This window comes from Zeus faber (genome assembly GCF_960531495.2).
Source record: "Zeus faber genome assembly, chromosome: 16".
NCBI lineage: Eukaryota > Metazoa > Chordata > Actinopteri > Zeiformes > Zeidae > Zeus > Zeus faber.
The window spans coordinates 26,030,875-26,056,994 of record NC_137202.1 but is presented as its reverse complement, the minus strand read 5'-3'; the positions used below and the strand labels follow the sequence as shown (position 1 = coordinate 26,056,994).

At 44.2% G+C, this 26,120-nt stretch overlaps 1 protein-coding gene across 1 annotated transcript in view; it reads left to right on the top strand.

Moving 5' to 3' along the window:
* arid4b (AT-rich interaction domain 4B) overlaps nt 1–26,120 on the top strand; it is a 56,212-nt gene that overhangs the window by 24,788 nt on the left and 5,304 nt on the right. Inside the window, exons 3-20 of the mRNA XM_080016464.1 lie at nt 4,441–4,551; nt 9,158–9,223; nt 9,779–9,869; nt 10,806–10,885; nt 11,155–11,246; nt 12,925–13,063; nt 15,686–15,765; nt 18,283–18,359; nt 18,872–19,020; nt 19,447–19,519; nt 19,698–19,792; nt 19,896–19,993; nt 21,327–21,531; nt 22,063–22,164; nt 22,246–22,364; nt 24,347–24,529; nt 25,629–25,713; nt 25,840–26,050. Of these exons, the coding sequence (XP_079872590.1) occupies nt 4,441–4,551; nt 9,158–9,223; nt 9,779–9,869; nt 10,806–10,885; nt 11,155–11,246; nt 12,925–13,063; nt 15,686–15,765; nt 18,283–18,359; nt 18,872–19,020; nt 19,447–19,519; nt 19,698–19,792; nt 19,896–19,993; nt 21,327–21,531; nt 22,063–22,164; nt 22,246–22,364; nt 24,347–24,529; nt 25,629–25,713; nt 25,840–26,050 (2,056 nt within the window). The remainder of the gene's footprint in view (nt 1–4,440; nt 4,552–9,157; nt 9,224–9,778; nt 9,870–10,805; nt 10,886–11,154; nt 11,247–12,924; nt 13,064–15,685; nt 15,766–18,282; nt 18,360–18,871; nt 19,021–19,446; nt 19,520–19,697; nt 19,793–19,895; nt 19,994–21,326; nt 21,532–22,062; nt 22,165–22,245; nt 22,365–24,346; nt 24,530–25,628; nt 25,714–25,839; nt 26,051–26,120) is intronic.

Genomic DNA, 26,120 nt, shown 5'->3' with positions numbered 1-26,120 from the left:
TGGGATTGTCAATGTTATGTTTGGGGCAGTTAAAATTGTGTTTTGGGACGATGTCTGAAAAAGTTAGTATGGAGAATGGTCCGACCGATATATTGGCCAATATCTGGGTTCCGAAGAACTATCGGTAACCAAATTTAACTACATTTAATCTGTAAATTTCACAGATAAAGTGCCCATTAAGGCACTTTATCTGCACTGAGTTTGACAGGAAACAGACATGGTGGAAAGGCTTATTATAACATAGTCATCCCTGCTAGGGTTGTGGCCCGAAAATTGGAATTTTAACATTCCTTACTCACCCCCAAGTCAGTCAAAAACATGTTTGTTTCCTCACACATGGAGTTAGGTTGCAGCCTCAGAGCAACGGGTCTGAATCGTGTTTTATTTTTGTCCCAAAAGTTTATGAAGTTGATGCCTTGATGCAGTGTTTCGTCGAGTTGGGAACCTCCAACAATTAGTGATTTCCTTCCGCAGAGTCGACGTGGGGCAGGACTCTTTGGACTTGGGTTTATTTGAGTGTGGTAGACAGCCATGTTCCAGCTTTTAGAATCAAGTAGTTCCAAGTGTATCGGCTCTAATCAGCGATCTCGCCGTCGTCCTCCTCTAGCCATGTGCCAACAGGGCTCCTACTTTAACTGCAATCTCCTATAACGAAAGGCCCTGTCACTACCGGATCTGTCCTGGAATTGTTGTTTATAAAGACAGACAGAAATACAACAGTAACAAATTAGTATGAGGGATTTTTTTATTTTGGATTTGTAAAAAAAAAAAAAAGTGTGCGTAGTATGCCATAAAGTACACTAGACAGAGTGCCAGTGCTTTTTATGATAATAAATCTATAATAATAAATTATAATAGACAAACTGTTCAAACTGATTTTATTTAAATGAAGTTATTATTGAAAATATTTATTTTGTAATTCAAACACATTCATGTTCATTTGATTCAATAAAGCAATATTTTTGCTTAAACCATTTATTTTCTGCCAAATGCTGGAAAAACAAAAACGATATAAAAAATTATTGGCAGCTAATATTGGTTATCGTAATTTTTTGCCCCTTAAAATCGGTATCAGTGACAAAAAATCTGCAGGCCTGGGTTACGGTGAAAGAACTCGAGTTGGCTTCACATGACACCATAGTAATGAGATATTAATCTAATATCCATCCAGGCTTTTTACCCCCAGGCATTTCAAATGGTGACTTTGCAGCTGTAACTGTAGACAGTGCATGGTTAAACTTTTGTAGGACCAGCTCTGGTTGAACTTTTGCCTTGTGGTTATTCTAAAGCTCTTTCATTGCAGCCGACGAAAAATAAGTCAGTTCAACGACTGAATAGCTCATGTATAGTTTATTCTGCTTAAAAAAGTTTAAAACCCTCCGTGGTAACTTGGTGTTTCCCTTTGAATTACCAGCCACTGTTTCCCCCATACCTGTATGCACCTCGCAACGGTGGTGCACTGCTGCTGAAATATGACCGCTGCTACTGGAATTATATTTTATTTGCGAGAGGAGAGAGCGTATAATCTCTGTGACCCTCTCTCCCTCTGCATGTTTCTGCAGGTGGGTTACGGGGGGCACAGCAACGCACGGCAGAGCATAATACACAATCTGCGCCCATTTCCCTCTTCCATCTGCATTTTCCTCGTGGGTGCTAATTCTGTTCTTAATTTGTTTTTGTTTTTTCCGCTTAAAAAAAGAAAAAAAAGAACCAATAAGAGTACCGTCAGTACCGGATCGATAAGCAGTATTGGTCAGAGTAGTAGCACCGCTAAAATCTTAGCGATACCCGTCCCTACATATCTGTGACATTACCAAACATTTGGAAGATCCATCTTGATACATTTCGGTAAAAGTATTCCCAAAAATAGTAGGTATTCCACATGCACCGATTCTTCTTCCTGGAGGCGGGGCCTTACTACGCGCGAGGGCCACCGTGCATAGTATGTGCACACACACACACACACACACACACACACACACACACACACACACACACACACACACACACACACACACACAAAAAATGCTTAACCTGCCAAACACCGCCGGCCCATGTATAATTACATTACCAGAGCAGACAACAGTTCCCCCGAGCACCAGATTTGGGCCGCTGTCAACCATCTTGTGCAATCCGGTTGCAAACACTTTTCACGAGCGCAGCGTAGCTCCGTCACCTGTTTATAAACTGGAAACGGGAGTTGTCCTGGCATGTTGATTCACCCATTTACGTGTGGGCTTGAAGGTCCAGTGATAACCCTCCTCATTATCACGGAATAAGTGCTTGTTTCCACCAAGCGCCGGTGTCTTTTATTTTTTGTTTTACCAATGAGGACTGAGCGCAGTGTCTGGCATCCCCTTTTCTCGACTCGCTGGAAAAGGTTTTTCAGAAGGGCACTCCAGTCGTCATTGTGGCTTTTTTTTTTTTTTTTTTCCCAACCAACAAATCACAAACGAAATGGGGCGAGACTGAGCACCTTGTTGATGAACCACTGAACATGAATTGAGTCATGGATTCAAAACCCACGCACAACGGATAAACACATAAGAGGGCGGATAAAAATCTGAGGGGGGCGTTTATGTTTCTCAATATCGTTGTTTTGATGGGTTATATCAATATGGGTTATGATTATATAAGATCATCATCAATTGTACAATGATTATAATTTGGCAACCGTTTTGTTGCTCTTGGCAGCCAAAGGCGTACAGTATACATAGTTGCCTATTTGGTAACTCCTTCTAAAGGTGAATGTCTGGGCCCTGACTACACAATACTGCAACATGCTACGCTGCATAATAGATGACGCTAATGTCTGACAAGCGCTTTTACACCTACAGACAGATAATCTGGGCTTTGCTATGTGAGCAGTGTCTGGACGACAGGACAAGGCACTGGCTGGGTCCGCACCGTGTTTTTACACCTACCCACTGCACTCTCAGTTCAACATCCCTATTTATTAAAGATTTGTGCAGCAACACATCAGCTGATATTGTCAGGAAAGTCAAGTTTGTGCAGCCGGAAAATCATTCACGCGGACTAAATCCTAATAGTTATTCAATGGACTAGGTTGGCTTTCTTCAGGATTAGTGGTGCAAAATGCATCTCTTTTAAATTTTCACCAACGCCAATATGGAAAAAAAAAAAAAAAAAAGGATGTAGGAGTTATATATATAATCTGTTCAAAGATCTCAACAGACGAGAATGTATTGTTGTACTTTGTCATTCCTGGTATGATCTGGAGTTGTTACTTAGACAGCCAAGTGCGAGGGTTGCAAGAGAAATGTGTGCTCCTGTAGAAGTGCCTGTGTAGTGCTTTGGTCAGTGCACTAGACAGATAGCTCTGCCAAGGCTGACATTTATATCTGGAGTTTAAAAAAGAAAAAGCTTGAAACATTGCCTGGAGGCTGAGGTGTCAAAGGACCTCGCTCGGTTCTCCGGCAAGGGTCTGCTGGTAGTTACAATTTGCCATGTCTAATTTCTAAGTTGATGTCTTCATTCATTTTGGACTCACTTTTCAAACCGATAGTCTTATGACTCAAATTCGATTCAAATTAGACAAATTACAATTGCCTATCTTGAATATTTGCGCCGGCTTAACTGGAAATCCTCCCAATTCTATTGCCACGACCCCTCCCGCAAGACATCAGTGTGAAGTATGTTTGTGTTTTGTTTCGTAGCTGCAACTGTCCTCCACGGAGGAGGTGAATCTTTATAGTGTTGCACAGATACAGTTCTCAGGTCCAATACCGTGCTCGTGTATTAAATGCTCTCATACCTTTTTAAATTTAGGTGAATAAATCAACTCCCGAATATAATAAACATATTGGGTTTTTAAAACCAGTGATCTCACTGTTATTGTAACAGAATATTTCACTATTCAGCAAGTCGCCAAGATTGAGCTTTCTGCACTCAAACCCGATGGCATTGAAGCATACAAAGATGCACATTGGTTCAAAGTTTGTGAGCTCATCCTCTGCAAGGTTAAACGTGCACATCCAAGGCGGCCTGAGAGTCAAAACGGATTGCCAGGGTTTTTTTGTGAATCTGTCTGGGTGAATTAAATATGACCAAAATGTTGCTATTCGTCTTCGGTAGCTTGCGTCTTTGTAGTCCTCCTAGCAATCATAAAGTAGCCAGTTTTTCTTTGTACCCACCGAGCTGGGTGGGTTTTTGCCTCGCTGGCCTCAACTGTGTGAAGTCTACGTGTGCGTCCTGCCTGAGCATTAGAAGGCCACACCCCCGTCGGTGCAAGACGTGAGCCTTTCCCCTAGAGTCAGGAATGCAGCTTGAGGAATTTCTTAATTTGTCTATTAATCATTATTCAGTGACATCATTTATTTATTATTAGACAAATGTTTTTTTGTTGTTGTTGTTTTTTTTTTGCAATTTCTCCATGACGCCATGGGGTAAAGTGGTTCTTGCTGTTGTGTTTTCTGCCAGAATCTGGAGGAGCCCCCCTACCTGACTGTGGGGACCGATGTGAGCGCCAAGTACCGAGGGGCTTTCTGCGAGGCCAAGATTAAGACTGCAAAGAGGCTGGTGAAGGCCAAGGTAGGTCACCCCTAAGACTAGACTTAAGACTAATCGCACTCGGTACAATACTACACACACTAAATAAAGGATTGTGTACAGGCACGAGGGCTGAGATTAGGGCTGCAGGAACAAAATTCCGAGTTTGAATAGAATTTGAATACTTTATAAAAAATATCACTATTTGAATGCTGAAATCTGCATCTGGTTGTTTGATGTCCACCCCCATTACCCCTCACCGATGGCTCTACGCGATGCTGATAAAAGGCTTTAGGTGATGCACACCGTACAGCAGGTGGGAACATCTGGGTGGTACAGTAGAGACGGACCGCTCAGCTCACATCTGGCTGAAGTGCGTGGGAGGAACAAAGAATGGATGCTGCTTCTTCAGAGTGGCGGTGTACGGTGACTTCTCCTGTCGAGACAAAGGCCGTACCAGCAAAGCAGCCGGATGGCCTTTTATGTGTTTTTGACTTTCATGTCTGGGAGCTAACGCTATCACCAACACATGCCTAAAGGTTGTTGTGTGGGTTATAATCACCTTAATAAGACATTCTCAACTCGTGAATTAATCGCCGCACTAATTGTTTTGATGGAGGGAGAGGGAGAGAGAGAGATTAACTTTTTGAGTTACTGCAGTCTGAGCGCGCCCCATGTTACACACTCGCCGAATCACGGCAATTGGTCGCAGTTTGTGTTGATTGTGAATATTCCGCTGTGCTCGGAGTACCTCCAGCGCTTCACTCCATTAATCTCGCCCCTGCAAGCACAACAGAATGGACAGGGTTTTGTTTTTCTTTCTTTTCTTTTTTTTGCCCAGCATATGCTTCGGATGCCAAAATGACCCTCTGAGTGCAGAAATATTTATTGCATATGTAATCCTTCTGTTTACATATGCAAATCCAAATTGACCACCCAATCGCGATAGCTTATTGCATATGTGTAGAAGAAATAGATTTGACCTCCTGTCACGCGACTGAAAGCTATTTCTGGCCCGAATAATGTTTGAGTCATTCTTTCCCTCTACTATTCATTTATTTAAAACAATGCTTTTTAGAAAGCACCCGCGGCAACCTGCTCACAGTTAGCGCTTGAGTTTAAGACACTTTAAACCACGCCCGCTGTCCATCTGTTCCAAAGGAGTAGGAAAATGACCACTTAATATGATCGGCAGCCAGGCTCATGCAGAGTCCAGTTTTACGTTCGCACTGATTTCCTCGTCGGAGACGGTTCTCTTAATCTCCCGCGTCACAGCATCTTTTGGTACATCCCAGCCGACGTACCTTTCTGGGCAACGAGCCTCATTTGAAGAGCGGAGTGTCTCTCACTCTCTCTCTCTCTCTCTCTCTCTCTATCGCTCCCTCTCCTTCATCCTGCTCTCCTCCTCATGGGGAGGTAAGGGGACTCCTCCCTTTCCGTGGCATCGAGTTTTACGTCTTCTTTTTGCCTTCTTGGTTTTTTGTTTGTTTGTTTTTTTCTTTTTTTTTCTCCCGTTGATCTGAAAGCGCCGGTGTCTTATGAGCCTCGCTTGTCATGGCTTGTTATCGTCAGTCTCTGGTTGAATTTGATTCATTTCCCTGATTCCGCCGTCACAGCGAAGGCGTCTCTGGCGTTGCTAGATTTGAAGCGCAGTCGAGAAGGAGCGCGTTACAATACTGCACTGCAGGCCAACTCTGAAGAAGTTTACTACGCGACCACCACACATAGATAGATGGATAGATAGATAGATGGATGGAAGGAATGATAGAAAGATTGATGGATGGATGGAATGATAGATGGATGCATGGAATGATGGATGGATGCATGGAATGATGGATGGATGGATGGATGAAATGATAGATAGATAGATAGATAGATAGATAGATGGATACAATGATAGATGGATACAATGATAGATGGATGGATAGATGGATGGATGAAATGATAGATAGATAGATGGATGGATGGATGGATGGATGGATAGATAGATACATAGATAGATAGATGCCATCCATAATCACCAGACAGACATCAACATCAGCCACTGAGTTTGGGGTAAGTTGCTGCTTATCTCTGCTTATTTAACTGACATATATCATGTTACTGTGTGTTTTGGAACTTTTTTTTCTTGAAATGTCTGAGTAACGCTTCATAATACATAGCGTCAGCGTAGCTTAGAACTAGATAACTTAATAACACACTGTCTTGAAAATTAGTTTTTATAACCTAGAGAACTAACCGGTATTGGTCAGCTAATTGGTCAGCTAGCCAGTCTTCAGCCAGTCTTCAGCCAATTCTTATCACAAAATGCTGGTATTTTCTCAGGCTCTATGCAATGGGCAGTCATCAAATATCCTACGGTTTGCAAACGTTGCCTTGCCAAACCGTTGTTGAAGGGAACCAAAGTTGACAAAAGATATGATATTCAAGTTTACTATCATTGTTTGTGTCATGGCATGTCTTTATTCTGGCAGCCGGTTCTGGGAGTGGTGTGCATAACGCATCATAGGCGTTGCAGTTCCTTTGCACTGCTTACACTGGGGGAATTATGTTCAGATGTCTAGCCTTTGAAAGTATGCCTTTAGAAAATATAAAGCGTCAAGCTTTAAAGTAGAATAGAATATGTTTTTGGCATTACAACAATTTTAAAAAGGTCTGTCACTGGCTTGTCGTCCAGCCAGGCCCATATAATCAGAGGTTAGTCTGATGCTCCTTGAAGGGCTGCCCGTGCCCCTGTTTGTTGCTTTATCACTTGTGAAGGTACACAACATTTCAATTAAATGAGACGCGGGAGTGCATGCGTTTGGATCGTGTCTCTTGGTGTTTTGACTGACTGGCCTTGCTGGTTTGCGAGGCAGTCTCCTCCTTTGAACTTCCAGCACACGCGGAGCAGCTCGGCAGCCTGCAGCAGCCTGCAGCAGCCTGCAGCAGCCTGCAGCAGCCTGCAGCAGCCTGCTCGTTCCGCGAACCAGTCGTTATCCACAACTGAGTCTGCGTGTTCACCTGCCTTTTCAACCACCGTGGCAGCGCAGCGTGTCATGTTGTCTCACAGACACCAGATTACAGCAGTTGAATCATATTATTGTGATCTCTATTTTTTTTCTTCCCCCTCCTGTTTTCGTACAAGAACCTAGTTGATTATATTTTTTTTCTTACTTGTATTCCACTAGAGAACTAGGGAACTTATGCTATCCCGGATTAGAAATGTATCTAAATGATAGATACTCTATATTATTAATAATTATTTAACAACATAAAAGTACTGGATTTTGTGTGCAGCAGTTTAATGTTGGTGGCCCAATTACACTTAAGCCCCTTTCCCACATGGAATCTGTAACATTGATGGATAAATAATATCGGGCAAAAGCAGTAGGTTGTCATTCCAACATTGGCCTCTTTTACGGTAAAGTTCGGTATGGAGTCTGTTCCCAAATAGATGACTTTTACGGATACATTTTGTAATGCTCGCGCAAGAGGTGTCTAATATTTCTGCCTCCGGAGAACAAACGTTCTCCACCCGCTCTACCTCTCCCTTTCTGATCGTTCCCTCCGGCTCCGCGCTCCGGTGCAGCCGGTGGGCAAGCGAAGCATTTGTGCTCGATGTCCTCACACCTCACTAACTGTAAAAGACACGTAGGGCCTGAGTGGCTTTTAAGTGAAACAAAACATTTTAACAATATAACCACCTGTCTCCATAGAGACTTGACGTGTTTCAGTTTCTTGTCTTTGCAGCCAAGGACAGGGGTGTGACATTTTTATGACGTGTAATGTGTGCAACCCCGACCATGACTGCAAACCGGAAGTTATGTTAGTGGAAAGTAAAAGTGAAGTTTAAGTTACAATAATTACACTTTTTGGTGTCCGGCGCGATGTTACGTAGGCGAGGAGCCCAGTCCACTGCGCATGTCTGCTGCGGCTGCCTGCCGGTCAGGAGTTTGGCACTGTGGTGACGGAGCCGGCTGTTTTCTCTGGAGTATCGCACTTAAATGGCTTAAATAAGCCAATTAAACAGTGGATTGATATAAAAGTTGTTTTTCCCTATTTATTGATTGCATGGAGGCTGTTTGTTGCCTGTAGCGAGTAAGCGGGTGGAGAATTTGGACATTGTGGCGCGGATGTTCTGGTGATTAAGTTGCAGCTCCAGGTTATTACTTGTATAATAATAGATCATTGATGTCCACTGGCCTATGCATATGTTATGTCACACTAGAGGCCGGCGTTGTTGTGACACGTGACGCTCCACGATCACGCCTCTGAGTCCGGAAAGCTGTCAAACGGCTGATACAGGTATCAGTGCAATACTGTGCTCCTGTACTCGTAAAAAGCCTTGGACACCTACGGTAAACCAGAGAACAATGTGACAATGTAATTGCATTGTAGTCGTGATTTATTTGGGGACCTCAGTGACCGATCTTTTTTATTTTGATGTTGGTCAAACTAAAAAGTAGGGAATAAATGCATTCCAGGAAAATGTTGAACACACAGGGTCTCCAAAGTGGTTGATCTCCTATCGTAACCTGAAATGTCTGTATTTGCTCCCAATGTGATGTGTGTATCCCTGCAGGAGTCATGCATCCTCCCCTTGGGGAAGATTGTTTACTCCTGTTACTGATTCTGCCCTGTGTCGTTCTTCCTTTCCTTCCCCCAGGTGACCTTTAAGCCAGATCAGTCCACGGCTGAGGTACACGATGAACACATCAAAGGGCCTCTAAAGGTAAGACGCAAAGGGATTGAGCAGCCAGGGAAGCCCACGAGAGTGAGGCATGTCTGACTACGGAGGGCAAAATCGCCGTCAGATTGTTCCGTCATTGGCAGTTGACCCGAGTTTTTGCCATCAGAGTCTTTTCAATTGATCCAGTATTGAGAACAGCTTTAGCCAACTGCCAAAGAATTGAAAATATTCTCATGCCAATCGCTCCGGTTGACTCCCATTGATCTGAGAATAACATATAGGCTACAAAATGACCCGGGTTTTCCTTTAGCCACCGCCACTCATTGAACATAATGGAGGCAGATCTACGGGGCTTTGCAGCTCTTTTGAAATTGGACAGTCAATATTGACAATACGAGTCACACAGTGAAGCAGAAAAGCTGCAGATCCGTTCGGTCCTTCTTGTAATGATGTTTCACAGCTCTAACGGTCCCAGTTATTTATAAATGATCCATATAGATTGTTTCTCTCCACACCGCAAGGTATTGTAACCAGGCAGTTTGCCAGTTGTTTATGAGCTGTTAACAGGAGTGTGTCTGGCCCCCGTTTGCCCCCCAGGTTGGTGCTGTTGTAGAGGCGAAGAATCAGGAGGGAGTTTACCAGGAGGCAACCATCAATAAGCTGACAGACGCCAGTATATACACTGTTGGTGAGTCAACTGGCCTCTCCCTAGGTGACATCTGAGACGCTCTTGCGTCAATTCATTAAGGAATTGTATTAAAAAGCTATCCTGGGGAGGTATGTTCCCCAGTGTGTTTGTTTTTGTGTTGTTGTTGTTTGTTTGTTTGTTTGTTTGTTTGTTTTTTTTGGGGGGGGGTTGCCTCGGTCTGAAAGGTTCCTACAAAATTTGTCACAATCAAAGATTAATCCGGAAGGCCACATCAGGAGGGCGGCGTTGATTTGTAGCCAAGGCGACCGACGAGGAGATCTGTGCCTCAGTCAGTGCGTTGACGTGCACTAAATACCCAGATCAAGCTCAGTATTCGGGTTAAGGTAATAATGCGTTTAAGGTGTTGACATGCATTTGGAATTGTGCGATTACTGGAAAAACCCGAGTGTTCATGGTGAGTGGTGTGATTGGGTGAGTGACTAGTAGTACTTGCTCTACCTTCCGGGGAAAACCTCGACACGTCGACGTCTACAATCCTCTCAGACACTTTCTTGAGTATGTCCCCATTTCAGTTGTTGCGCCCATCCAAATATCTCGCTATATTTAGCTCCCCCAACATAAAAACGCCCTCACTTTCCGACCAAAAATGTGTGTGTTTACCGGCAGTTGCCATGGTGTGTGCCGTTTATCTCCCGAAACAACAATAAATCGAATGATTGAGGAGGAATCCACGTCTGTTCATCGGGACATGCCTGCGCCGATTTTGAGTTTAACCCAATTAAGATAATTGGGGCAAAGTGTTTTCGTGACAGTTGCGATATTCAGAATATTGCCTCAACCCGATTGGGATCGGCTTATTCACTGTTTGCACTTTTGCGAGTAGTAGTGTGTTTTAGCTCCTGGCCTACATACAGCAGCCTGACTGTTTCTCTCCCTCCCTCCCTCCCTCCCTCCCTCCACTCTCCTGTCTCCCAGTGTTTGATGACGGCGACGAGAAGACCCTTCGGCGATCCTCCCTGTGCCTGAAAGGAGCGCGTCACTTTGCAGAGAGCGAGGCAAGTTCCCACGTCTTCATGTTGAGCTCACGGTGGGGGGTGGGGGGTGGGGGAGAGAAAAAATGCGGCAGGTGAAATATTTCCAGTTAATGTAAACCGCTATGAGTGCATTTTTTTTTTCTAAGTGTAAAAGCTGTGCTCAATACCTCCTTTCTCCCTTATTTTTGTTTGTATAAACACTGTAGCAGCTCTCATTGTGGTTAGCCCCAATAGCGAGAACCTCGTCAAGGTCATTAATGTGATATGCTAACGCACTGTCTCCGCCACAGACACTCGATCGGCTCCCGCTCACCAACCCAGAGCACTTTGGCACTCCCGTCATTGGCAAGAAGGGTAACCGTGGCCGGCGATCAAACCCCATGTAAGTGTCGTCTTCCCAAGGCTAAGCGGAGCTACAACACTCACTCGGGGACATCGGCTGCCGAATCCGTGCACGATTCACTGCGCGACCGCCCGTCGGTACGCCTCAGCCACTGAGGAAGATGAGGCGTTTGTACTCCTGTGCTCCTACCGTACTGCCCCACCCCGCCGAGATCTCTTGGCACGGGGCACGGCGGCGGTGACTGCCATTACATCATCTTCTTTCAAAGTCAAACCTTTTTTTTTTTTTTTAATGCTGCGAATGAGAGTGTCGCCTTCTGGGAATACGGTGCCCGACATAATTGTGGCTCTTCTTTGGTATAAAGAGCAATACCGCACCATGTCATCTCATTCACCGCTGCCACCCAACTTTAATGGTACTCAGAGAACTTCAATATCACTCTGACGGCCGGACCGGTATCAACAATGTCGGACCATGTCTCTGTCGCCGGTTGCAGCCGCCGCCTGAAATCCTTTTGTTTCCCCCACGGGCGGCGAGAGTGAGAACTCAACGCGGCGGCTTTCTCAAACAGTTCAAACAGTTTGAACTTAAACCCAGCTCGACAATCCCAACTCAAGACACCGTCCTTCCCTGTTTAAAACTTGGCTCATTAATGTCACCTCATGACCTACTAAACCGGTACAGCTACTATTGACTGCTGCATTGTAAGTAATTAGTTGTTGTTCGCATAAATGATATCCTCCCCACTGAATGTCTTGTGTGCTTTGGCTGGTATGGCTGTGATTGGAAGGCATCACCGTCGTAGTAGCTCGGCTGCTTTACCACTCCCCTTTTCGTGCCAGGCCTCACGCAATATTTTCATAGAGCGGCGCTGGGAGCCAGCCCAGCGAGGCGTAAAGGGAGAGCGGCCGGGGATGTGTCTGCCCCGTTGTCGAGCGATTCGGGTGGGAGACTCGAGAGGAGGGTGGACCTGCAGTACATGAAGGGGGGCGTTGGGGCGTTCCAATCACTCGCCCTTCTGGACATCCCAGACCTGCCCTTGAGAGTCCCCCGCTGGTTTCATTTCATATTTAATTCAGAACACGTTTTTTTTGTTTGGTTGTTTGTTTTTTTTAGGTTTTTTTTGTTTTTGTTTTTTTACTCCCTTCCTTGCGGTTTGGCAACATATTCTGTTGACTTTCTGCTGCTCGCAGAAGTTTCCACCCTACGGAGGCTGGCAGCTCTCGCCGCCTATTCCAAGCATTCCAATGTGTTAATTTCAACTCCAGACTGGATTGGAATCATTTCAGTCATTTTTGCCGCTCGCCGAGCCCTCGTAGAAATAGCTGATGAGCACGGTTTCGACCCAGCTGGACGACGTTTAAAAGCACGCAACGAGAGGTTTTATGTGCCAGTGTGCTGTGGACTGAATAACCAACACGTTTGCCACGTGCACTTCACTGTTCGACTGGTCGGTTTAGCTTTGTGCGCTTCCACAAAGCACCGTCACCATTTTCTTCAGGAGGATGGTTCTTCGTGTTCCTCATGGTTTTATTTTGGATATAAGAATTTGAGAAAACAAACATATCCCTCTGTGGTTTGCGAGTAGATGGCTGATTGTTTATTTATATATTATAATTATTGTAAATTATCCTGTAGAGGGGCAATCAAATGTATTAATCTGGCTTCAGCTCCTCTTATAATTTCATTTTATTAAACATTTTTCGTCGTTTTGCAGCCAAGAAGAAGAGTCCTCTTCTTCCTCCAGCGAGGATGAGAGCGACCAGCGGCAGAGCGAGGAGCTGTTCGGCAAAGTGGTCTGCGTGGACGGGGTCACCACCGGGGACAAGAAGAAGACGTCGTGGTATCCCGCGCTGGTGAGTTCACCCGGCTCGCCCGAATGGTCCAAATGATTGACTTGGTTAGTCAAAAAAAAAAAAAGACTTCTACAGAGAAAGGTAATAGTTAACAGTGCTTGCTGTCAGGGTTGACAGGGGCCTGTCACGAGTTTTATCTAGGCTAGAATCCACGGTGGACTCGCCAATGTTACTCCGACAGATGCTGCGGTCAAGTTAGGCATGCGACGGTGCAGTGGGCTCACGGTTCAGTATGTATCACCGTTGTGGGGCCGCAGTAACGGTACGGTTTCGGAATATTTATATTTAAGGAGAAAAAATTTTGAAAAAGTTAAAAGATGTAAAAAATGTTTTTCTAGTAGTCTGCCACAACGCTCTGTGTGTATGACTGTGGGGGGAGGGTGAGACGGGGGTTGGAGTTCATGGGTGGGTTGTTATAATTTGCATAAGTTCATCTGATTGGAGGGAGGTGTCCAGGATAGTGGATAATTCAAACATACATTTTTTGTTCATAATCGTTCATTATAGTCGGATATTTATAAAAATAAAAATAAATTATATATCATATTTAAAAAACAAACAATACATATGAAATAAAACCAGTACTATAGTTAGTTATCTCTAGTTAGCTATCTCTTACATAGAGGGTTAAACATTTGCAAAAAACACAACATAAAACTGTAAAACTTGACAAAAATTAGAACGGCTCATCACCCAGCCAGACTCGGTTCCCTTCATTCCTACAAAAAAGCTGTTAAAAACCTCCTTCAAGAGAAGTCCGTAATAAAAAGGGAGGTGGCCATCCCAGGGGTTATTTTCTGACAGGACACCTTGATTAATTGCACTCTTCACAAAAACATTTCTATGTCATTTTCTCATGTTTTCTATTGAAAAGGCTGCGTAGCCGCGCGCAGTTAAAAAGAAAAATATTCCTCTCGCGAAAAAATGGACAAACGCTGCACAGCTCCGCGCGGCTGACGTGGCGGGTGGAGCTGCAGCAGCGCATTCAATAGGAAGGTGGACTTGTACTTTGATACAGAAATACCACGCTTTACGTGTGCGTGCCGGAAGGTTCGATAACATACTGTGTACCGCTGCATCCCTAGTTCGGGTCACGGGGGAAATTTAGGATCAAAACGACTCGCTGCTTTCTGCTGCTTATAACATCAGTCTGTTTATATCCATAACTACTCCACCTATATTTGAACTTATGGAAAAACATATTTGAACAAAAGTGCCAGTTAAATGATGTAATGTGGAGAAATGTTGTACGTTTAAAAGTTAAAAAATAAAAAAATACACTTTGTGGAAGGAATTATGTGTCACAATTCACAAATACATATAATGCAATAAATACAAATGGGAAAAGATCAATAAATACTGAAATCTACAAATCTATTTTACAAATGAATGTAACTGAGCCGTATATTTTTTCTGTGCCGAATGAACAGAAAAAAAAAAAATTGAGACGCTTTGCTTTCATTTCTGGTCGTGCTGCTTTGGTTTTCTCTCTGTGAGGGAGTTTCACAGTGGGCGGGGCTCAGGCAGCTCCTCCACACATACACATACACACACACACACACACACGCACACACACACGTACGCACACACACATATAAACACACACACACAGCGACAGTGAACCAGGTGCAGATAACGGGTTACTTAAGCCCGAGAGTCCATTTTATTTATTGTTTTGTTTGTGTCGTTTTAATTTTTGTTTTATTTATTTCAGGTATACTTTTTTTTTTTTTCACATTACAATGTCCGAATATTCTTAGGAATTAAAAGTTGCTATTTTAAAGGGTGTACTTGCATTATTATGCTGTTATATAATCATTACATCAGTGGCAAAAAAATGGTCTTAGAATGAAAATATAGTCGATCGCTATTATTTCTGGGCCAATATATCGTCCAACAAAAGTTGTTATCTTGACAGGCCTGGTTAGGGGTGACGCTTCAGGGAGTACCGCTTTGATTTGCCTTGTTATTGTTTTTCCCCTCACACCCAAGTCCATCAAAAGCCATTGTATTCGACGCCCATCGGTTATCAGTCTTTCCCAGCACTTTTCTGCCACCCCCGTCCCCCTCGCTCTCAGGCAACGTCGGCACACAATGAAACGGTGACAGGCGTTGTTTGTTTATGTAAGTGGTACAATGTCGAGCAGGGGGAAGCTGGGCTGAGGGGGGAGGGAGGCTCTGTCCCTTTAACGTTCCTGTGTAGTCAGCGGGGCTCCGCCTCCAGGGTTTGTTGTTCTTGGCCGTGGCCGCAGTTGCACAGCGTGCGCTCTGCATTGCCACCTGGTGGCAGTCCGGGCAACTGCGCCTTTGCGAGAGTAAAATTTAAAAAAAAGCCCCGGCCTTGTGTCACACTGTAAAATGACACATATTCTGCTAATCCGACTGCCAGGTTTTAGCAGAGAGAGTGATGAGCGACTCTGCCATCTCACTCACGTGTGTTTCCAGCCCATCGACGCACCGTGTAGTTTGAAGCATCTTTTAGGCCTTGGCTTATTCATGACATCCCAAAGAAGACAATAAGCCAAAAATAACCCAGACAATGACAAAAACAAACTACTGAATACATAAAAATCTCTGCTTCTCTGACTTCTGACATTTTGCTTTGTCTGCCCGCGTGACAAGGTGATCTCCCCGGACTGCCACGAAGATGTGACGATGAAGAAGGACAACATCTTCATCCGCTCTTTCAAGGATGGGAAATTGTGAGTCATCCAAACTCGTTATTTGTGCTACTGTATGTGTAAAGCGAGACCATTGCATGTGGGCGTGTGCGTGGTAAGTTTATAAAAGAATATCCTGCAGAGCAACATTCAATGAAACACTTTTTTTTATATATATCCAGTGATGTCATATTCTAGCATATATTTTCGCAGACATCGGTGTTAATAAGAGGTTATATTTTGAGGCTTTCAATAGCTCTGTGATAAGCTTGCGGGGTAACAAAAAATGACAGGGACCGTTCTAATTGGATATTGAAGGGCTGTAACCTACTCAGCAAAAACTCTGGCTGATAATCGGGGTGATGGCACAAAGGCTACTTATGAGATGGAGGAAAGGTGTTCCCTAGTCTGCCTCTTATCTGAGTATCCTGTAATATAAAAGCTTTTTGTAGCTTAAGAGCACAGCTGAAACATATGTGTAAGTCTTAGTGCGGTCCTAGTGCAGCACCTTCTCAACCGTGGGGTCACTTGATATAATAATAATAATAATAATAATAATAATAATAATAATAATAATAATAATAATAAATATAGCTGCAGGCAGCAGTCCACAGGTTCCAGTTTAGCCGTTTTAGGTATGTATTACAGTTTTCTTGGTTCTGTGAAAGGCAGCACAAGTACCAAAAAGCAACAGTTTGCTTGTTGGCTGTAAGTCACTCTCATTGGTGTAACTCACCATGATGCCAAGTGGGGCAACAATGACAGAGTGACGCGGTGACTACTTTCTGTGGATTATTTATAGTTTTCCGGGCCCTATTTTTCCGATGGACTCCCACAGTTAATATGTTATGACTTCCCCGAATCCCACAAAGTAAGGAGGGACACAGCGCCGCAACTAACACGGGGTTAGATGCGAACAGAATGCCTTAATTTACAAAAAGAGCGCAGTTTGCAACCACTACAGACCAATGGAGTCCACACCGTACCTTGCACGACGCAAATGCATGCCCACGGCCACAATTTGCACATATATATAGCGAATGGGATGATGATGTCACAGAGCGCCCCGCTCCACAATCTATAGAAATACAAAGTGCACCAACATTCATTAAAAGATAACCAAAAGAATAAAACATAGCAGAAAATAATGTTATGAATAAATAAATTAATAAAATATATTCAGAAACAAACACTCCTTTTTTTCTGACTAAGGCTACGGTTATTAAAGGCTAAGTTAAAAAGGTTTGGTTTTTGGCTATCACTGGAAGGGATTCACTAGGCTTGCTTGTTTGATGTCTGCTGGGAGCAAGTCCCATCATTTTGGAGCGTAGTTGCAAAGAGCTGCATCTCCTGCTTTTTCTGACTGCTATTTTTAATAGACGGTAAGTCAGCATTTGAGGTCCTAAGTGTTGTATCCATTTAGAGCCTCATACTTACTTGAATATATTGATATTTGATACACAATTTAATATAAAATGTAGTGAAAGAGGTTTCAAAAATATAAATTAACTCCTATATGATCCATGCTCTATGGTATAATCAAAATACTCCCCATTCTTTGTTTTTGAAAGACTCTTATTTAGCCTCAATGTGTTGCTTGTAGGCAAATTTCAGAATTATGAATTTGAAAATTTGTGTCTTTGATCCAAAATAATAAGCCAGAAGTTGCATCGATCTATCAGAGGTAAAACACTGGGAGCTTGTTTAGCTGTGTCCTCAGATTTTACAGAATATTTGAATTGATTTAGTGATATAGTTTTCAGTCGGAGGCCAAGATTTTTGTTTTTGTAAAGGAAGACATGGACCCCAATTCTCAAAAAGAAATGATCAAATGTGAGGGCAAGACGATTTTTGGGAGACTCTCCGAGAGATTCCTGTTGTTGCCTGCTATGGCGCCCCCTATTCCAATGTGTGGCACTGCAGCTGGAGCATGCGCTGCGTTCATTGCCAGGTGACTTCACATTATTATTATTATTATTATTATTATTATTATTGTTGTTGTTGTTGTTGTTGTTGTTGTTGTTGTTGTTGTTATACGGTTTTGTAATGACACAAGTTTGTTTTCTATCATTGGATTTGTTTGTATCCAGTATGCTTGATATGGCTCTTGGTTTTTGGCGTTTGTTACCTGACTGCTATCCGATCCCTGTTGGTCAGTGATCTTGTGCAAGGATACATAGCCCTTCATTAACTGAACTTCCCTCCGGCTGTCGGCATCATAAAATAAACCTGTGCGTTTTTTGGCTGCAGAACCCACTTCATGTCTGTTTCATTTTGTCAGTTGTCACTGGATCCGTGCCGTGTTGCAATGTTTAAAACATTGAGGGAGATGGAGACATTATTTTCTCCCTGTCAGTGTTTGGAGGTGCCAGTGTGTTTGACGAAAAACTGATTGGACATCTAAAACCCCATCCCTCGGGGCTGGCGAGTGAAATTGAAATTGAGCGATAGGATCAAGTATCAAATTCTGTGGCGTCCTATACCAAAGTTTGATTCATCAGTAAATTGGTAACGGCAGACATTTTTTGAAGGTAATCTATTTTTGTGTGTGTATTGTAGTTACATGGTGTTGAGGAAGGACGTGCGGGAGATGAACAGCGACTCTCCTCCAAAAGCAGACGCAGCGATAAAACCAGGTTAGTTCCCTCCACACAGTACTGCAATGGGATAATTGTGTGTGTGTGTGTGTGTGTGTGTGTGTGTGTGTGTGTGTGTGTGTGTGTGTGTGTGTGTGTGTGTGTGTGTGTGTGTGTGTGTGTGTGTGTGTGTGTGTGCATCAGCGCGCCTCTGAATGACAGTTGTTTCAAGGTTGTTTTTTAAGTCGCATCTCCAGGAAATCTAGCCAGCACAAAAAAAACAAATGCATAATACATTAAAAACAAGAGGGTTTTTTTCAAGGCAGCTGTTACCTCCAGCATTTCATCCGCTAAAAACAGCATTTTGTTCTTTTTTTTTATAATTATATTTTTATTTGCTGAGTTCCCCCCAGCCCCCCTCGGGAGTTCAACATGTTCACAGAAAATCACATTTTGCGTTTAAAAAAAACAAAAAAACAAAACAAAACAAAAAAAAGCTTCAGTACATACAAATGCCTACATTTCACCTCTTAAACACGTTGCTGACTTGCGTCCTTTTTGCCTGGCGACAGCGCTAGACGCAGCCCTCGAGTTCCAGCGTCAGTTGGCAGTGCCCAGCGCCTGGAGGACGGAGGTGAAGGAAGAGAGCTCCAGCAGCGAGGAGGATGACGAAGAGGAAGAGGAGGAGCAGGATGAGGACGCCAGCAGTGAAGAGGAGGAGGTGCATAGTTTAGCACTCCGCATTTGTGTGTGTGTGTGTGTGTGTGTGTGTGTGTGTGTGTGTGTGTGTGTGTGTGTGTGTGTGTGTGTGTGTGTGTGTGTGTGTGTGTGTTCAAGTTCAAGTTCAAGAGATTATTTGTCACATACATATACATACGGTCATACATATATGCTGTGAAATGTCATGACACCCGGTGATTACGCACAATAAGCTCTATAAATACAAAAAAATACCAAAATGTGCGTAATCGACACAAGGTGCTCGCGCAGTGTGTGTGTGTGTGTGTGTGTGTGTGTGTGTGTGTGTGTGTGTGTGTGTGTGTGTGTGTGTGTGTGTGTGTGTGTGTGTGTGTTACGGTTTGAATTTGTGCGCGCGCACACTTTTTTTTTAATGTATATATATCTATCACATGTTTCCTGTCTGCAGGAGGAAGTGGAACCATTCCCAGAGGAGAGGGAAAACTTCCTGCAGCAGCTTTACAAGTTTATGGAGGACAGAGGTGAGGCCCGACCGCAACCAGCCATCACTGGTGTACTTGATACCGATATGAATATGAGAAGACTTTTTGTGTTTGCTCCGTAACTAAAATGGCACACAACTGGTTGGAACTGGGAAACGAAAGAATAGAAGTTTAAAAGCCGATTTTTGTATCTCAACCCCCCCGTGTGCGTTTCAAGGAACTCCGATCAACAAGCGGCCTGTGCTGGGCTACAGAAACCTCAACCTCTTCAAGCTCTACAGGCTGGTGCACAAACTGAGGGGCTTTGACAACGTGAGTCCTGCTTGTAGCCTGGTCACTTCTGAGCTATTTTTTATTTTTTTCCCCGTGGTATTTGGTGTTGGAGTAATCGCGCGGTTTGAAATGTTTTGCGCAGATCGAGAGCGGCTCAGTTTGGAAGCAGGTCTATCAGGACCTGGGTATCCCCGTTCTCAATTCAGCTGCTGGCTACAACGTCAAGTGCGCCTACCGGAAGTAAGTAGCAGCGCTGCGTCTCACTGGCGCTGGGTTTAAAAAAAAAAAGAAAAAGAAAAGAAAAATGTTGATACTCAATTGAATTCTGTCATTTAATTTTCCGAATCAATTTTAAAATCAGGATCACAATTACTTTATTCTGCCAGGTTGATTTACATGTATGAGGAATTTTCCAGGGTGATTATTGGTGCTTATACAGGTGATCAGCATAAAATAATAATAATAATAATAATAATAAAATAGAATAAAGAGGAAGTAAAAAATCAAAAATGTAATAAAAAAAGGAAAACAAAAAAAGTCAAATATATAAAATATACACAGAATAAACAATGCAACATGCATAGGATACTAATCGGTATTGGTATAAATGATAAGTTATAAAAAATAATAAATGATTATATAGTTTATTATATTGTTTGGAAGTTATGCAACCGTTTTTGGCTTTATTAATCCCAGAGGGAGGTTCAGGTGCTCCTCCGGCAGTAAAAACATTACAAGTTTTTCTGGAGGGTTTTTTCAGTCAGTTTCCATTACAATAACAGGAGAAAACAGATAGAAGCTTAGAAAATGCACAGGGATAACATTTCAATGAGGAATTACAAATACAGGTACTCCTCACTTAAGGACCTACCTGTCTAACCACCGTTCAGACTTAGAACCAGCTCTCTGACCAGTCTGTATTGTACACTGTGTACAATACCTCAGCGTCAAGCATCTCCTCAAGCGTCACACTTTATATATTATATACACTATATACATCTAATCTCATCACACTTTCTCAGTCTCGTTCCCGCAGTCTGTCCGTATTCAGAATTATAAATAAGGGGAATAGAGAGAGAGCAACGCAGAGAGCCGAGCTCCGTTCCTCCGAATAAAACAACCAAAAACAGTGTGGGGGCGGGGCACGGAGGAACGGGGCACGACACGTAGACTCCATCAGATTATTTTCTGTGCATAACGCATGGAAGAGGGGGTGATCGGGGAGAGAGTCACGGAGAAGGTGTCCCCGTTGGACACGGTTTAGTTCCATACGCACTTGTTTCGTTCCGTCAGGAGGCACAAAAAACAAAATAACAAATAAAAATAAAATAAAAATCACGCCGTTTTGGCACTCCGATCGCGGGCACCCCATTGCTGGCGTGCGCATGGCTGGCATGCACATTGGTACAGTCGGAGAGGAACACAGGTGCGAAAAATGCGCCCCTTCCCCCTCAAAATAGCAATTATAATGTTCTTAAAGCATTAGAAGACAACTCCAATAATTAAAAATTGTTTAATATCATAAATAAAACATTTCCCAGCCGCAGTGAATGAGAGTGCGCCACTGTTGCAGGTACCTGTATGGGTTCGAGGAGTACTGCACCTCCACGGCCATCACCTTCCGCATGGACCTCCCGCTGAAGCAGCCCCCCAAGGCAGAGGAGAAGCCTGGGAAGGAGGTTGCTGTGGGGGGCACCGCCGCCCTACCCGCCTCCAGCAGCGCTGAAGAGCAGATACCGAACGTGGCGTCGAGGAGTCCGCAGCCTGTCATCTGCAAGGTGACCAATCTTTGGTTAAACCCCAGCCTCCAACGCGGCTGGCATAGTATAACCTTATAAACGTGTCAAAACACATGTCTACCTATTGACATTGAACATTTAAACATAAAATATCGAGTAGACAGTTGATTTGCCAACACAACTGGTGGACACTGCCAATTTTTCTAATTCATTTTCTTTAGGTCATTTTGACTGTTTGTTACTTTTGGGTTTTATTGTTTATGAACAGGCTGATTGTATATTCCATTTTTTTTTTTCATTATACTTTAGATTATTAGGTTTGCGTATTTTTAAATTTTTTCCGTGCCTTTGTTAATTTTGGGGTTTATTGTTTGCTGCCTTTTCTTTTCTCTATTTTCATTATCTTGCTTTATTATTATTGCATATTTTTTGATATGACTTGCTATGACCCCAACATTTCCCTCCGGGGGTGTAAAAAAAAGTACCTATCTAACATTGGTTTAAAATCTTCCTTAAATTTGTGACGGCTCTAATCCAAACTGAACTAATTTGACTCCTTCTCACCCACAGGAAGAGAAAGTCGACGCAGGCAGATGCAAAGCGGAAGCAGAGCCCACTAAGGCAGAGCGAAAGGTTGTCGCTAACGCCACAGGTGAAGAGGAGGAGGAGGAGGAGGAGGAAGAAGAAGAAGAAGAAGAAGAAGAAGAAGAAGAGGAGGAGGGGGAGGAGGAGGAAGAGGAGGAGGAGGGCTGTAAAGAGGAGATTCCCCACAATGGGGACGCAGAGGAGGGGACGTCAACGGGGCGCCTCGAAGCGGAGGAGGACGTGAAGCAGGAGCCTGAAGAGGAGCAAGAGGGGAAGGACAACTCTGGGTAGGTGCTCTCAACGTGGCGGGCCCCTCTCACGTGGTAGTAATGAATTCCAGGTGTGCGCACGCGCACACACACACATACACACACACACACACACACACTCACACACACACACTCAAAGACACGCGCACACACACACACACACACACACACACACACACTGTAGAGGCTCCTCAGTTTGACAGGGATATTTGCCAGATGAAATAATTCTTCCCAATATGGAATTTTCCTCAAAGACACGTAAGCAATGCTAAGAAAGGGTGGGGGGGGTGCATATGCATATTTCATTAATTTAATGAGAATAAACACTGGTTTCATCTTGAGGTCTGTGGGATCACACACATATCCTGGTAGCTGAGGAGTCATGGCCCTCTTTGGCCTCAGATCCCCCCTCCCCTCCCCTTCCCCTCCTCCCCCCTTGCTGCTTGCTCACTCTGGACAGAAGGATCAGCGTTCCAACTCCCCTCACTGTCTGAGCTCTCCTCTGTCTTGTTCCTGTCCTCTTCTTTAACACTCAGCCCTCACCCGCTGCTACCTTTAAAGGCTTGGTCAGCACCCTTGGGGCCGAGCACCGAGACCTTGTCCACTCGCCGGTGCTCTGGCACTTCCCACGTGGTGTCTCTCTCTCTCTCTCTCTCCCTCTCCCTCTCTCTATCTCGCTCTCTCGCTCTCTCTCTCTCAGATTAGTTCAACATGGCCAGATGCACTAAGTCAGCCACAAAGCCCATAGACAAACATGGCTGTGTGCTCCCTGTGTGTGTGTGTGTGTGTGTGTGTGTGTGTGTGTGTGTGTGTGTGTGTGTGTGTGTGTGTGTGTGTGTGTGTTCATGTTGTGGCTTTCATTGTTTCAAAGATGGCAGTTTCAAAAGGTGACGAACTCGGAGAATAAAGTATTTGTATGTTCACTTTCTATTCCCTGGGGGAAGAGAAAGTATCGGACTGTTTTAAGTTATGTGGCTTGGCCTCGATTACTTCCTTTTTAATTTCCTGAAAGTTTTGTTCACTTGCCTAGCTGAAGGAATGGTATAGTTGACAAACCTTCACCGTCTTCTCTCAGTCGTATTTTAAACCGTGTGTTGATCAGTCGGGATTCATTATGGAAGGGAACCTTTTTGTCTGCCTAAATCTGCTCCGGTATTAAGTGCGAGTTCTTCAGCGTGAGTGGATTCAGTGGCGACCGAAATTGAATGACGTTGACGGTGCATCCTTTCTCTATTGCTGAAGTCTGGCCTCGAGTGGCCGTGCTGCCTTCCCACGTGTGCTTTGCTGTGCTAACCTGTCCTCCGCTCCCCGGCCTAAAAAACCCACATCGCAACCCCACCGACACCACCCATTCTCTCAGGCGTTGATTAACTGACTGTCCCCCCCCACTAGCTCCACCTTGTGGTAATTTTTGCCTATTCTGATCCCCACCCTCACCTCCACCCCACCAAGCAAACGTGTGTGTGCGTGCGTGTGTGCGTGTGTGCGTGTGACTGAGAGCCCACTGGGTCCACGGTGGGCGGCTGCACTTTTAATTCTCACACAAGTCGGGTTTATTTTTATTTTTATTTATTTAAATTTTTTTTTGCCATTTTTAAAGTGTGTAGTTGTTGAAACTGTCTCATATATTGTTCTGACTGAAGTGTTTCCTGTAAATGTAATATTAGTCGTAAAGGTTTAGACACTGGAGACAGAGGAGTGGACGAGGAAAGAGTAGAGAGTGAAAGTAAAGCTCTCAGCTTTATGTCTTTTTATTAATGTCAGCCTTAGACTTGACGAGGAATTTAGAGATGAGATATGTTTTTGGTTAGATATGTTTTTGGATAATGGAATTGTAACTTATGTGTCAGGACAAGAGAGGAGAGGAGAGGGTGGAGCATATTGGCGAAAGGAAGGCATCTCCTATCAGCTGGCAGCGAGGGGGGGGGGGGGGTTGTGGGGGTGTGGTGTCACTTTGGGGCAGCCTAGGGCCAGGGAGTGCTGAACTGTCTTTCTTGCAGGGATGACAGCAGTCAGGAGGGGGAGGAAGGGGAGGAGTTTGAGTGTTACCCCCCAGGGATGAAGGTGCAGGTGAGGTATGGGCGAGGCCGCAATCTGAAGACGTACGAGGCCACTGTGAAAGAGGCAGACGTGGAGGGGGGAGAGGTGCTCTACCTGGTGCACTACTGTGGCTGGAACGTCAGGTAAGACAGGACGTGGGGAGAATCGCCTAACATTTATATCCACCCTATTTAAAAAAATAAAAATTTCAAAAGAGAAAAAAAAGGGGACATTTTTATCCATCAATTCAGCTTAAGAAGGAGGGGAGTTGCCGGTAAGGTGGTATCCCCTGGTGCTATAGCAGACACATCCCTCACTGACTAGATCTGATCCCCTTCCTCAGTCGGTACTCTATGTTGAGCCACCTAGTGGCGGAAACAGAACGGGGTCACTATGTAACCTTCCTCCACTTTCCTCGCTCAGTTTTTTGACTGAGCCCCCCCGCTGTCTGTCTCGCTGAAGTCTACAAACTTCAGGCAGATTTTTTTATTCATGCACCCCCCCCCCAACCCAACAAAAAGAATATGTATGTAACTTGACATTAACGATATTCGTTAGCCCTTGGTAAATCTGCAAGGCCAACCAAAATGCTGCTACACTCACCTCTACCTCTCAACCCTCCCTCCCCTCCCCTCCCCCCAACGGGTCAGGGTTAATGCAGTTGCTAAGAGGAGTGTTAGGGTTCCCTGCTTTCTAGATTGACCAGCTTACCTTATTCGCTTTTTCTTGTTTTGTTTTTTTGTGTGATGTGTGGCCCCACTAGCGCACTCTCTAATCAGATAGAGGGATGCTCCGTGCATTGTGTCTTGTCGTGTGTGATGTCGTGAAACCCCATTCCCTCACACGCCCCAAGAAGCAGCACCCTTGGTACGGTCGGCTCGAATTTGTTTGCGTGGTTGTTTGGTTTTTCCCCTTATTTTACCCCTCCCATTTGTCAAGGTTCGCCCTCTCCACACGACTTCATCGGATCTCTCTTTCCTTTTTGCTCTCGAGGCTTCATTGTATCACAGCAACAAAGTTTGCATCAGACGTTAGGCTCCTCTTTGTTTGTTTGTTTGTGTGTGTGTGTGTGTGTGTGTGTGTGTGTGTGTGTGTGTGTGTGTGTGTGTGTGTGTGTGTGTGTGTGTGTGTGTGTGTGTGTGTGTGTGTGTGTGTGTTACGGTTTGAATGTGTTGTTGGTTTGTTGCTAAGAGGCAAATGATGATATTATTTCTCTTGTTTTTTCTTTTGTGTTTCCATTAGATATGATGAATGGATAAAGGCAGACAAGATTGTTCGCCCAGCCAATAAGAATGTACCAAAAATCAAGCACCGCAAAAAAATTAAGGTATGAGAGGTTACAGGAGGCGTTTGTTTGTTCTCTCTTTGTGTGTCAGGCCATCTTGAATTTCTAGCAAAGGACTGACTCTTTTTTTTATTTTTTATTTTTTTTCTCCTTTAAATATGCCAACAGAACAAAGCGGAGCAGGAGCGAGACAGACTGGAGAGACTCAATGAAAGAGAAGACCTCGGCCCGTCCCCCAACAACAACCGCATCCCACGCTCGTCCAAGTCGGGCCCGGGCCAGGATGTGTTTTGCAAGATGGAGGAGGGTGAGGACAAAGGGACTCAGCAGTCTCCAGTCAAGTCTGTTGAAATTACCTCTATCCTCAATGGCCTGCAAGGTAGCAACACTCGTGAGCCTGCAGTTCTCATGTTCACTTAACAGCAGATTAGTCAGTGTTTCAGACAGTG